Source organism: Chiloscyllium punctatum, chromosome 3, assembly GCF_047496795.1.
Source record: "Chiloscyllium punctatum isolate Juve2018m chromosome 3, sChiPun1.3, whole genome shotgun sequence".
NCBI lineage: Eukaryota > Metazoa > Chordata > Chondrichthyes > Orectolobiformes > Hemiscylliidae > Chiloscyllium > Chiloscyllium punctatum.
Window position 1 is genome coordinate 125324744 of NC_092741.1, and position 12216 is coordinate 125336959.

At 39.0% G+C, this 12216-nt stretch overlaps 1 protein-coding gene across 1 annotated transcript in view; it reads right to left on the reverse strand.

Moving 5' to 3' along the window:
• Positions 1-12216, reverse strand: part of eloal (elongin A, like) — a 118487-nt gene that overhangs the window by 96831 nt on the left and 9440 nt on the right. Inside the window, exon 2 of the mRNA XM_072560284.1 lies at positions 8447-8503. Within this exon, the coding sequence (XP_072416385.1) occupies positions 8447-8503 (57 nt within the window). The remainder of the gene's footprint in view (positions 1-8446; positions 8504-12216) is intronic.

The window sequence follows — 12216 nt, forward strand, 5'->3', positions numbered from 1 at the left end:
CCAACAGTATCCAAAACAGTATATTTGTTATTGAGAGGGATGGCCACATAGGATCCCTGCACTGTATGTCTGTTCCCTTACTGTCCCCTGATGTAACCTATCTACCTGAGGTGTGACTACCTTTCTGTAACTCTTCTTAATTACTCCATCAGCCTTCTGAATAATCTGAAGTTCAATCAGCTCCAATTCCCTAACGCGATTTTGGAGGAACTGGAGTCGGGTGCACATCCCACAGAAGAAGTTAGTGGGGCACTAGTGGTGACCCTTACCTCCCATATTCTATAGGAGGAGCATGCTACTGCCCTAATATCCACTCCCACTGTTCTGAACTCCCAAACAGACTATTGAAAACAAAAAAGCAGTAAGCTTACCAAATTGGTGCGCAGAATTTTTTTTTTATTTTGAGGAGGACGATGGGTGGGACACACTACCTATGTAGTGTTTTGGGTAAAGCAACCGCCCAAGTATATTACATCACTGATTCAGCAGTCACGTGTCTGCTCCTGCTCAGTGTACACTCCGTCTATTCACAAGGTAAGTTATTAAAGGATGAACTCACCTTGCTGAAACATGATTAGTAGCAGCACAAAGATCAGAACATTGTTGTTATACAAGGTTCTATTTATCCACAAAAAGATAAAGCTGAATGAAAGAGGAACAATTTTAGTTGCTTGGGGATCAAGTTTCCCCAAGAGCCAATTAAAATGGAGCTCTGCTATAGACAACAGGGTCAGACCTGAACTATAGATTTCTGGTAAAGAAGCAATGCATTAGCTAAAGTCTGCATTTAGTTACAGTAAAATAAGCTCAAGTTCATTACATCATCTCTTAAGATAAAACTAAACTCTGCTCATTATACAAACTTCCAAATACTTTTCATGCAGAAAGTTAAGTGCAAACAAATTTCATAGTGCTACTGTATTCTGAGTAGTTGACATTTTGCTCCATTATTAAATGAAAATGCTTTTTAATCAAACATGTTCACAATTTTAAATTGGTCACACTTGAACACTTGCAATATTCTAATTACAGTCAAATTATCTTGCTGGATTGCACTGATGCACATACAGATAAGTCATCATGGAATAAAAAGACAAGTACACAATTGAGGAGGTGATGAAACCAGGTAAAACTCAAATGGGATAGATTTCTTTTAGAAATTATTCTATAATACAGTAAAGTCATGGGGATGTCACAGAACAGACCCTTCTGTCCAACATGTCCACGCCAACCAGATATCCCAACCTAATCTAGTTCCATTTGCCAGCACTTAGCCCATATCCCTCTAACCCTTTCTGTTCATATACCCATCCAGATGCCTTTTAAATTATAGTTGTACCAGCCTCCACTTCCTGTGGTAGCTCATTTCATACACACACCATCCTCTGCATGAAAAAGTTGCCCCTTAAATCCCTTTTAAAAAATTTTCCCCCCCCTCTCAAACTAAACCGATGCCCTCTAGTTCTGAACCCCTCCACCCCAGGGAAAAGACCTCTTCTATATACCTTACTCATGCCCATGATTTTATAAACCTCAATAGGTCACCCTCTCAGCCTCTGATGTTCCTGGGAAAACAGTTCCAGCCTATTCAGCCTGTCCCTATAGCTCAAATCCTCTAAATCTGGCAACATCCTTGTAAATCTTTTCTGAACCCTTTCAAGTTTCACAACATCCTTCCTAAAGGAGGGAGACCAGAATTGCACACAATATTCCAAAAGTGGCCTAACTAATGTCCTGTATAGCTGCAACAGGACCTCCCAACTCCTATATGCAATGCTCTGTCCATTAAAGAAAAGCATACCAAACACCTTCTTCACTATTCTATTTACCTGCAACTTCTCCACTTTCATGCAGCTATGAACCTGTACTCCAAGGTCTCTCAGTTCAGCCACATTCCCTAGGACTTCACCATTAAGTGTATAAGTTCTGCTCTGATTTGCCTTTCCAAAAGCACCTCACATTTATCCAAATTGAACTTCATCTACCACTCCTCAGTCCATTGGCCCAACTGATCAGGATCCCATTGTACTCTGAGGTAACCTTCTTCACTGTCCACTTCACCTCCAACTTGGGTGTCATCTGCAAACTTACTAACTATACCTCCCATGTTCACATCCACAAAATTTGTATAAAATGATGAAAAACAGTGGACCCAGCAACGATCTTTGTGGCACACCACCAGTCACAGGCTCCCAGTCTGAAAAACAATCCTCCAGCACCCAACCCTCTGTCTTCTCCCTTCAAGCTAGTTCTGTATCCAAATAGCTAGTTCACCCTGTATTCTATAAGATCTAATCCTGTTAGCAAAACTACCATGAGGAACCTTGTCAAAAAACCTTACTGAAGTCCATATAGATCATGTCCACCGCTCTTCCCTCATCAATCCTCTTTGTTACTTCATAGAATCCCTACAGTGTGGAAACAGGCCATTTGGCACTACAAGTCCACAACAAAGAGGAACCCACCCAGACCCATTCCCTTAATCCTCTACATTTACTTCTTCAGAAAACTCAAATCAAATTCCTGAGACATGATTTCCTATGCACAAAGCAATGTTGACTCTCCCTAATCAATCCCTGCCTTTCCAAATGCATGGAAATCTTGTCCCTCAGGATTCCCTCCAATAACTTGCCCAGCACCAACGTCAGGCTCACCGGTCCATAGTTCCCTGGCTTTTTCTCACCTTTCTTAAATAGTGGCACCATGTTAGCCAACTTCCAGTCTGCTGGCACCTCACCTGTGGCTATCCATGTTACAGGCATCTCAGAAAAGGCTTCCCTAGCTTCCCACAAAGTTCTGGGAAATACTTGATCAGGTCCTGGGGATTTATCTAACTTTATGCGTTTTAAGAACTCAAGCACCTCCTCTTCTGTAATATGGACACTTGTCAAAACATGATTATTTTCCCAAGCACCCTAGCTTCTGTGCCCTTCTCCACAGTAAATATGGATTTGAAATGTTCATTTAGTATCTCCCCCTGCATCCTGATATTTGTGCAAGACTGTAAATTTATTCCTGGTCACCCAATGTAATAAGCTTTTGCTTATTACAATTTTATTACTTAAAGTGATTGTGAAAGTAAACATCTATAAAACTGGTAATAATAATGGATCGAAAAACATACCCCGTTTAGTAACAACCTTGAAAAGTCCTGATCACTGAATTTCTAAAAAGGAACCTTGAGAAAGACGGAGGAGGAGGATTTGAGAAAAAGGAAGATTTGCATTTTTCATGACCACTAGACATGTCCCTGTTTAAAGGAAAATGATTAATTTATTTGAAGAATTTTCACAGTTGTAACTTAGGAAAGATCAATGAGTCACTACCAAATATCAGATTTGAGCTGAGCCTCAATGTTAATACAGTGCTCAAAGGAAGAATGGATAAAACTGCCTGGGAAGGTAATTGACCATCTTAAAAGCAACCATGTTCCCAACCTTCTGACAAGGTGACCATCCTTGTCTGAGAGCAGAGATCATTTGATTAAACTAGTGTTATCAATTGTGCCTGACGCATGTTCGATTAAATTAGTCTAAGGAGAGACATTTGTAGCATTCATCTGCAGGATGTTAGGGGTGTGGAGGTAAGTAGGGGATTGAAACAGATCTGTGACTGTCTGTGAAGAAAGAAACGCAAGTTAATGATTTGAATCCATTTTGACTCTCCTTCAGAACTGATGGGAGAGGTGCAAAAGTGAGGGGTTTTGTACTTCAGAAAAAAGTGTGGAAGAATAGGTGGAATTGAAGGGAACATTAGTGGGAGAAGGAAATTTGAAAACTGTTTAGATGGACAAACTGGACAACAGAATTTATGTTCTGAAGTTGTTGAATTTAGTATGGAGTCCTGGAGGCTCTGAAAATGAAGCGCTAATCCTCCAGCTTGCTTCTGGCTTCATAAGAACGCTGCAGGAGGCCGTGAACGGAACTGTTAACATGAGAGCAAGTACTGCTTTAGACTGGCAAGCAATTGGATCATTGGGGTCATGCTTGTGGTCTGAATGAAATTGCCACTGTCATTATTTGAGTTATCCAATTAGAGACTGCACTTTGAGCAACAAATATTTTTTTAAAGTGAGTGGAGAAAGATTTAAAAAGGACATGAGAGGCAACATCTTTTAAACACAGTGGTTCATATGAGAAATGAACTGCCAGAGAAAGTGGTGGATGCAGGTAAAGTTGCAATATTTAAAAGACATTTGGATAAGTTTATGAACAGGAAAGGTTTGGAGGGACATGGGCCAAATGCAGGCAGATGGGACTAGTTCAGTTTGGGAACAAGATAGTATGGATTAGTTGGACTGGAGGGTCTATTTCCATGCAGAATGACTATGAAATTTCAACATTAAATAATTTTGTGAACAGATTTTTATAACTTATTACACAAACAAAAATATGTTATTGAGTAATTGCCATATTATTCTGTGGAAAACAAAAGTTGCTCATGTGCTTTTTAAAACGTTCTTCTCCCATTTTAAAAACATGCCCCCTAGTTTTGAACGTTCCTACCCTAATGAGAAAACCATTGTTATTCACCTTATGTTAGCCCCTCATGATTTTATAAACCTCTACAACTTCACCCTCAACCTCCTACATTCCAGTGAAAAAGATTCCAGCCTACTTTTAAAACTCAAGCCCTCCATTTCCAGCAACATCCTAGTACATCTTTTCTGAACTTTCTCCAATTTAATAATATCTTCCATATAGTTAGGTCACCATTAGAATACTGCATGCAATTTTGTTCTCCCTGCTATAGGAAGGATGTTGTGAAACTTGAAAGGGTTCAGAAAAGATTTACAAGGATATTACAAAAGGTTGGAGGGTTTGTGCTATAGGAAGAGGCTGAATAGGCTGGGTCTGTTTTCCCTGGAGCATTGGAGCCTGAGGGGTGACCTTATAGAGGTTCATAAAATCATGTAGGCCATGGATAGGGTGATTAGTCATGGTGGGGGGAGTCCAAAACTAGAGGGCATAGGTTTAAAGTGAGAGGGGAAAGAGTTAAAGAGACCTAAGGGGCAACATTTTCCACAGAGTGGTGCTTGTTTGGAATGAGCTACTTGAGGAAGAGGAGGCGGCTGGTACAATTACAACTATTAAAAGACATCTGGATGGGTATATGAATAAGAAGGGTTTAGGGGGATATGAGTCAAATGCTGGCAAATGGGATGAGATTCATTTAGGACATCTGGTCAGCATGGATGAGTTGAACTGAAGGGTCTGTTTCCTTGTTGTACAACTCTATGACCCTCATTCTAATGGGGTGACAAGAACACACACACTACTCCAGAAGAGACCTTACTAACGCCCTGTACAACCTCAATATGACATCCCAACTCCTGTACTCAAACGGTCTGAACAATAAAGGTAAGCATGCTAAATGCCTTCGTAAATCACCCTGTCTACCTGTGACGCAAATTTCAAAGAATTATGTACCTGAATTCCATGTCGCTCTGTTCTACCAAACTACCCAAGGCCCTAACATTAATTGTACGAGTACTGTCCTTACTTGTTTTACTAAACTGCAACACCTCACATTTATCCAGATTGAACTCTATCCGAACTTCTCAGCCCACTGGCCCAATTGATAACCGTCTTCACTGTGCACTATACCTCAAGTTTTGGTGTCATCTACTAATTTACTAACCAGGTCTCATATATTCTCACCCAATTGTTCATATAAATGACAAACAAAATTGGACCCAGTACTGATCCCTGTGGAACACCGCTGGTCACAGGCCTCCAGCCCAAAAAACAACCCTCCACCACCATTCTGTCTCCTACTGTCAAGCCAATTTTGCATCCAATTGGGAAGCTTATCCTGAATTCTATGTGATCTAACTTTACTAATTAGTCTACCATGCTGCATGACATTTAATGTATTAAAATATACAGGATTCTTAGTGGACTCGACAGGATAGATACAGTATTGTTTTCCCTTGTGGAAATGTCTTGGATGAGACGGCATCATTGCTGAGTAAGGGATCACCCATTTAAGTCTTCACTTAGATGGTGGCGAGAATCTGTGGAATTCTTTACTGCAGAGAATTGCAGCGGCTAGGTCCTAAAGAATATTTAAGACAGAGATGGACTGATTTGGTTAAAAAAGAAAATTGTTCTAGACCAGACAAAACTCTCTCAAAACACATTAAGATAGTGGTCAAGAGCCTAACATTTTCTAATTTTAAAAAGGCAAGTGTGAGGCATTGTGTTCTGGATGTAATTCGACTGGTCAAATTATCAGGCTTGAAATAATACACTATAATTAAAATACAGACAAAATAAAGAAAGTGATTGGCTTAACTGTAACTCTATTGAAGTGCTTAAAATAATATTTATTCCTGATTAACTATAGTAACATCCTAGTAACACAAATTCAGTAAAATAGATAGTCTCACATGCAATTCTAGCAACAAGAACAGAACCCCAGTTTTTGACTGTAACAAAGAGGAAATAAGAGCTTCCACATCAATCTTCAAGACCCCAGCAACTACTATTGTAGGCTAAAACTAAAACGAAAAAACAAAATCCTGGCTCTGTGAGAGCTTGATCCCACCCATTCAGGCTGCATATATGTTGTTCCAAACTTTTTTTTAAAAAAAACCCCAAGGAATGACAAGCTGTTTACTTTCCATGTATTGGCTTTGCAGCAGACAGCTTAACACCTCTGTGTCTCAACGTTTCTTCATAAAAACAACCAGGACAAAATACATCCCTTAAAACCGTATCATCACAAAATAACAATTTAAATGTTAAAAGAAATGTTCACAGCTCATATCAGATTGGGGAGTTTGTATGTTAAATCAATGGAATGCTTTTTGATTTTAAAAAAAAGACAGCTAACTTCACAAACAAGTCAATTTGTTTTGTCTTATGGTATTTAGCACTTCTACCAAAGTTAAGAATCTTGTTGTAGACCTTTATGAGACACATAGTTCTTCCATCATTTTCTTTTCAATCGTTTATACTCCAGGGATGAAGGCGTTTTCTTATGAGGAAAACGTGAGCAGCTTGCATCCTATCCATTGGAATTGACAGGAATAGGCGATTATCGTATTGAAATGTATAAAATTTTGAAAGGACTTGACAGGGTGTGAGACTCTACTTTTGGCAGGAAGGAAAAAAACAAATGGAGAAAGACCACAGAAAGTTGGAGCAGCATGGGATTTATGGGTTTTAGTGCATGAATCATAAAAGGCCAGCATTTAAATTCAGCAGGTAATGGGGAATGCTAAGTGGAATGTTGGCCTTTACTTAAAGGGAGTGGAGTATTTAAAAAAAGGCAGATCTTGATAAAAAAACAATACAAGATGGATCACTGCGAGAATACGGTGAACAGCTTTGAGCTCTTTATCCAACTGCATTGCATTGGCACTGGAGGCAGTCCAGAGAAGGTTTACTAAGTTGATTTCAGATAAGGAGGGATTTTCTTGCGAGGAGAAATGAAGTAGGTCAGGCTGGTACTCTGCTTAAAATTAGGAGAATATGGGGAGACTTTATATGCACAATTCTTCAGGATGTAATAGGGTCAACATAGAAAAGTTGTTTCCTTCGTGGGAAAGTCTAGGATCAGAGGCGATCATCTCATAAAAGTGGCCCCCCTTTTTAAGACAGAGACGAGGGACAATCTTCACTCAGAAAGTAGTGAATCTGTGGAATTCTTTACTACATAGGGCTGTTGAGGCTGGGTCATGAAATATATTCAAGGTTGAGCTACACACATTTCTAAATCATTAAGGGACTCAAGAGTTATGGGAATAAAGGCAGGAAAGTGGAGTTAAAATTATCAGAACAGCCATGATTTCTTTGAATGACAGGGCAGACTCAATGGCCTACTATAGCTCCTACATGAAAGGTGCCAAGAGGTGAAAAGGCAGTTGAGGATTATGGCAAACGGATAGGAAAATGGAGTTGAGGCCACAAAGTAGCCATGAACTTATCAAATGGCAGAACAGGTTTGAGGTTCTAAATAACCCAGTCCTGTTCCTATTTCTTGAGTTGTGTTCTTGGGTCTTGTAAGCTAGTGGGGGTGTAGAATTCAGCAAAGGTTTTGCACAAATAACTCAATTTCGCAAAAACTTGCCAGGCATGTTTAAATGACTCCTTGAATTTACATTTAAAAATATCACCCCATCACAAATTTACACAAATAGCAAAATGTCACAGATGAATCTTAAGCACATCTACAGTAAAAACAACGGAATAACATGAATAACAGGGCTTCGAGAAATGGGGCCTGAAATGAGGTTGCAAGATGACATTTGGGTCGAGAAGCTGAGTCAACAGCCAAACATGCCCACGCCCAGATTTTCTCTGCCCTGCTCCCACACCAGTCACTGACGTTTGCAGAAATTTTCAAGCCTTGAAACACGGTCACAGTGGGAACAAGTTTGGAAAGCACGATGCATGGCGTAAACTGACAAGACATTAATTATACAGATATAAAATCTTACCACCAGAATATCCACTGTGATATTTAAATCTTGCAATTTCTTCAACAATTTCAGAACCTAGAAGATAGATCCACATATTGATGCTTTAGAAGAAGCTTAAGGTATATATTATTTTAGATCTAAATGCAAGTAGATTTTTAAAACAAAAAGTCATCTGCATCAGATTAATCTTAAACTTACTTGTCATTTTAGTTTTCATTATTGTTTAAACTGTTCACAATGAAACCAAAAAGCATAGTCTCTGGTATTTAATAAAAACGTTCAGAAACATTTAAATTAGAATACCAACATTTCATACAATTAGTTTTAACATCCAATAATTTTGTTGGCTAAATTACAAACGTATAGCAAATGACTGCCTTCTCTTGGAAGTATGGAATGGCTGAGTCTGCATGGTATTCAGTGCCTATCTATGGGAATGCTGGTTGGCCTACTTCATTTACCATGTGCTATAAATGAACAACTTAAAAATGATAGCAGTTACACAGGAAGCAAAAAATAGCACGACCTAGCAAGGGCTAACCACAAGTTCACAAGGGGCATTGCTGAAATCTGTGCAACCTCAAAGTTAATAGTTATATTCACAACAACAAATGGGATATCAAAGACACAAGATAAATTAGAATACATTTCATTTACTATGCTCTAAGTTTATTGCTCTGAAACATCCACAGCAGTCACTCTGAAATCTGCCTGCTGCAAATTCAAATGACATGAAAAGCTGGATGTAGGTTTGCTCACTGAGCTAGTAGGTCAGCAAGCAAACCTACATCGAGCTTCAACCCGAGCTACAAATCTTCTCAAAACTCGCTAACATGAAAAATCTCAGCTGTATTTGGTAGAAGACATGCTCTGATTGCCAATCACTTGAGAATTTTACAGTTACACTTTCAACATTTTCACTTTTGATTTGCTTCCCCATTATGTGCATTGTCATTCACATGACTGTCAAAGCTTTAATACAAAAGGCTCATCTCATCAGACTATTATGTCTATAAAATCTTTGGACATTGTAAATATATTCTTATGCTAGAGGTATTAGGAGCATAGATCTGCACAAGATGCTTAAGCAAGCAAATTGTTAGATGGTGGCACATTTTATTGCAGTAGCACAGAATGTAGGAAACACCATTCCAATCCAACACCTTAACGAAAGCCAGACCAGCAAGCAAACCTCATAATTCACTAAAGAAAAGTAGCGGTGTAAATCCAACACTTTCACACACTTCTAGCAACTAGTTTAACAGCAGCACTAAGAGTGATGCCTTCATGGCCATGGAATAGTGAATAGAATGAAAAGGGGAAAATATGGGAAAGAGGAGGAAGGAGGAGAAAAGGAACCAGATATAATTTGCAAAGAAGAACGAGAACAGAAACAAGCCTGGAAGCCAATGACAAGCAAACTTCAACCCCTAACATAACCACAGTTATTGTAATACTTGGTACACAAGTAACAGTTCCATATCTGGTTTAATGCCTTTGAAATAAATCATAAATAAAAGGAACACTCGTGACTGCTAAAATTGTATCTGTAAACTAAGCTCATTACAGGAGACAAAAGAAAATAGTTAATTCCAAATTAAGGACAATGACATGTTCAAGCTCAGTTGTTCTGTACATTATCAAAACACTTCTAACAGTTACACAATTCAGTGTTGTGACTTCCTTGATATTATTAAATACAACAAGGTGGGTGAAAATATTGAGCAACTTTTAAGTTTTGTAAAGTTGCGAAGCAATCATTAATTAGGGCACAGTATTTCGGATTACAAATCCTGGCATTGTATAAAGCAAACAGCATGTACTACTTGAATTGTGGCCCCATCAAACTGATAAAGTACATAGAACACTGCCTCTACATTATGTTTGTAGCTCAATGTCAAATTCCACTAACTCCACGAGACACATGTACAACTTACAACAGCTCTTTGTGGCAGAAGCTATGCACAGCTGTTGAGAGAGTTTGTATCCATGAATTACCAAACTAAAAAAGGAGGATAGAAAAATGTACAGCCAAGCAGACTGTAGGGACATGACAACAGTGACACCATCTTAGAAACATTTCATTGGTTGCAAAGTGTTTGGGACATCCTGATATCATGAAGGGAGCTATACCAGTTCAAGTCCTTGGTTTTTGCTGTGTAATTTAAGTATGATTTGAAAATCTGCTCCTCAGTGCCATGATATCCAAACTTAAATTTCCATTTTTCTGACTCGGGCCTTGTAGGTAATGGACATGAGGAGAGTTACTCATTGCTGGATTGCTCGTCTCTGACCTTCTCTTAAAACCACAGTATTTAAACAGTCCAAGGTAACTCCCAGGATGTTGATGGTCAGGGTTTCAAAAATTGAATACTATTGAACATCAAAAGGCCAATGGTTGGATTTTCTCTTGTTGGAGATGGCCATTGCATGCCACTTGTGTGGCGCAAATGTTACTCGTCACTTATCAGCTCAAGCCTAGATGCTGTCCAGGACTTGCTGCATATGGACACAAACTGCTTTAATATCCAAGAAATTGGGAATTATACGAAGTATTGTTTGCTGATGAGGGTACATCCTCATTTCTATGATGAATTGATGGATATGGATATATATACATATATTAAAAAAAACAGCTTGACTAGAGATGTACTTAATTCTGGAGCACATGTCTTCAGTACTCTTACCAGAATGTTGCTAGGTTCCAAAGCCTTTGGAGTATCCAAACCTCGAACCATTTCCTAATATCATGTTGATGGAACCAAAATTGATTAAAGACTGGGTACTGGGGTTTTTTGGAGGTGGAGGAAATACACTTCCTGCTGACACTGGACGTAAATACTTCAGCCTTGTCCTTTGGTGTTGAGCACCCCCATCATTGAGGTGGGAACATTTGTGGAACTTCCACCTCATTCTTTAATTGGCCATCACATTCACATGCTGATAGATGTGGCAAGCAAATATTTTACCATGAGAAGCTGCAGCAAAGAAAGACCACAGGAGGTCAGATGCCAAAAAAAAAGTTGAAAACAGAAATAAAATAGCTTTTGCTAGTCAAGATTGAAGATCTACAAGAGAACAAACTTGCATATTTAAGGTATCTTTCACAACCATAGGAGATCCCGAACCAGTAAAAAGTCAATTAAGCATTTCGAAGTCACCATTAAGTAAGGAAATATAGCAGATTGTTTTTGGGGCTTGGGGTACAAATTGAGTAAATTGACCATAAGAAAGAATACAACCAGAATAAAAGCTTGCATTAATAAAGCTCCTTTCATGACTTGATGTCGAACAATATTTCATTGGCTTTAAAGCACTCCGAAGATATGGTCATCATTGCTATACAGGAAACATGGCAGCCAGTGTGCATATAGCAAACTCGAAAACAATGTAATAACAATTAGAGATTTCATGATGTTGGTTCAGGAGTGATTATTACCAGGATTATGTTGATAAATCAGACTATCTGGAAACAGTGCCAAGGGTCTAAGTTACATAGAACATAGAAAAATACAGCACAGTACAGGCCCTTCAGCCCTCGATGTTGCGCCGACCGAAGCCTACCTAATCTACACTAGCCCAATAACCTCCATATGCTTGTCCAATGCCCGCTTAAATGACCATAAAGAGGGAGAGTCCACCACTGCTACTGGCAGGGCATTCCATGAACTCACAATCCACTGAGTAAAAACTCTACCCCTAACATCTGTCTTATACCTACCACCCCTTAATTTAAAGCTGTGTCCCCTAGTAACAGCTGACTTCATTAGCGGAAAAAGGTTCTCACT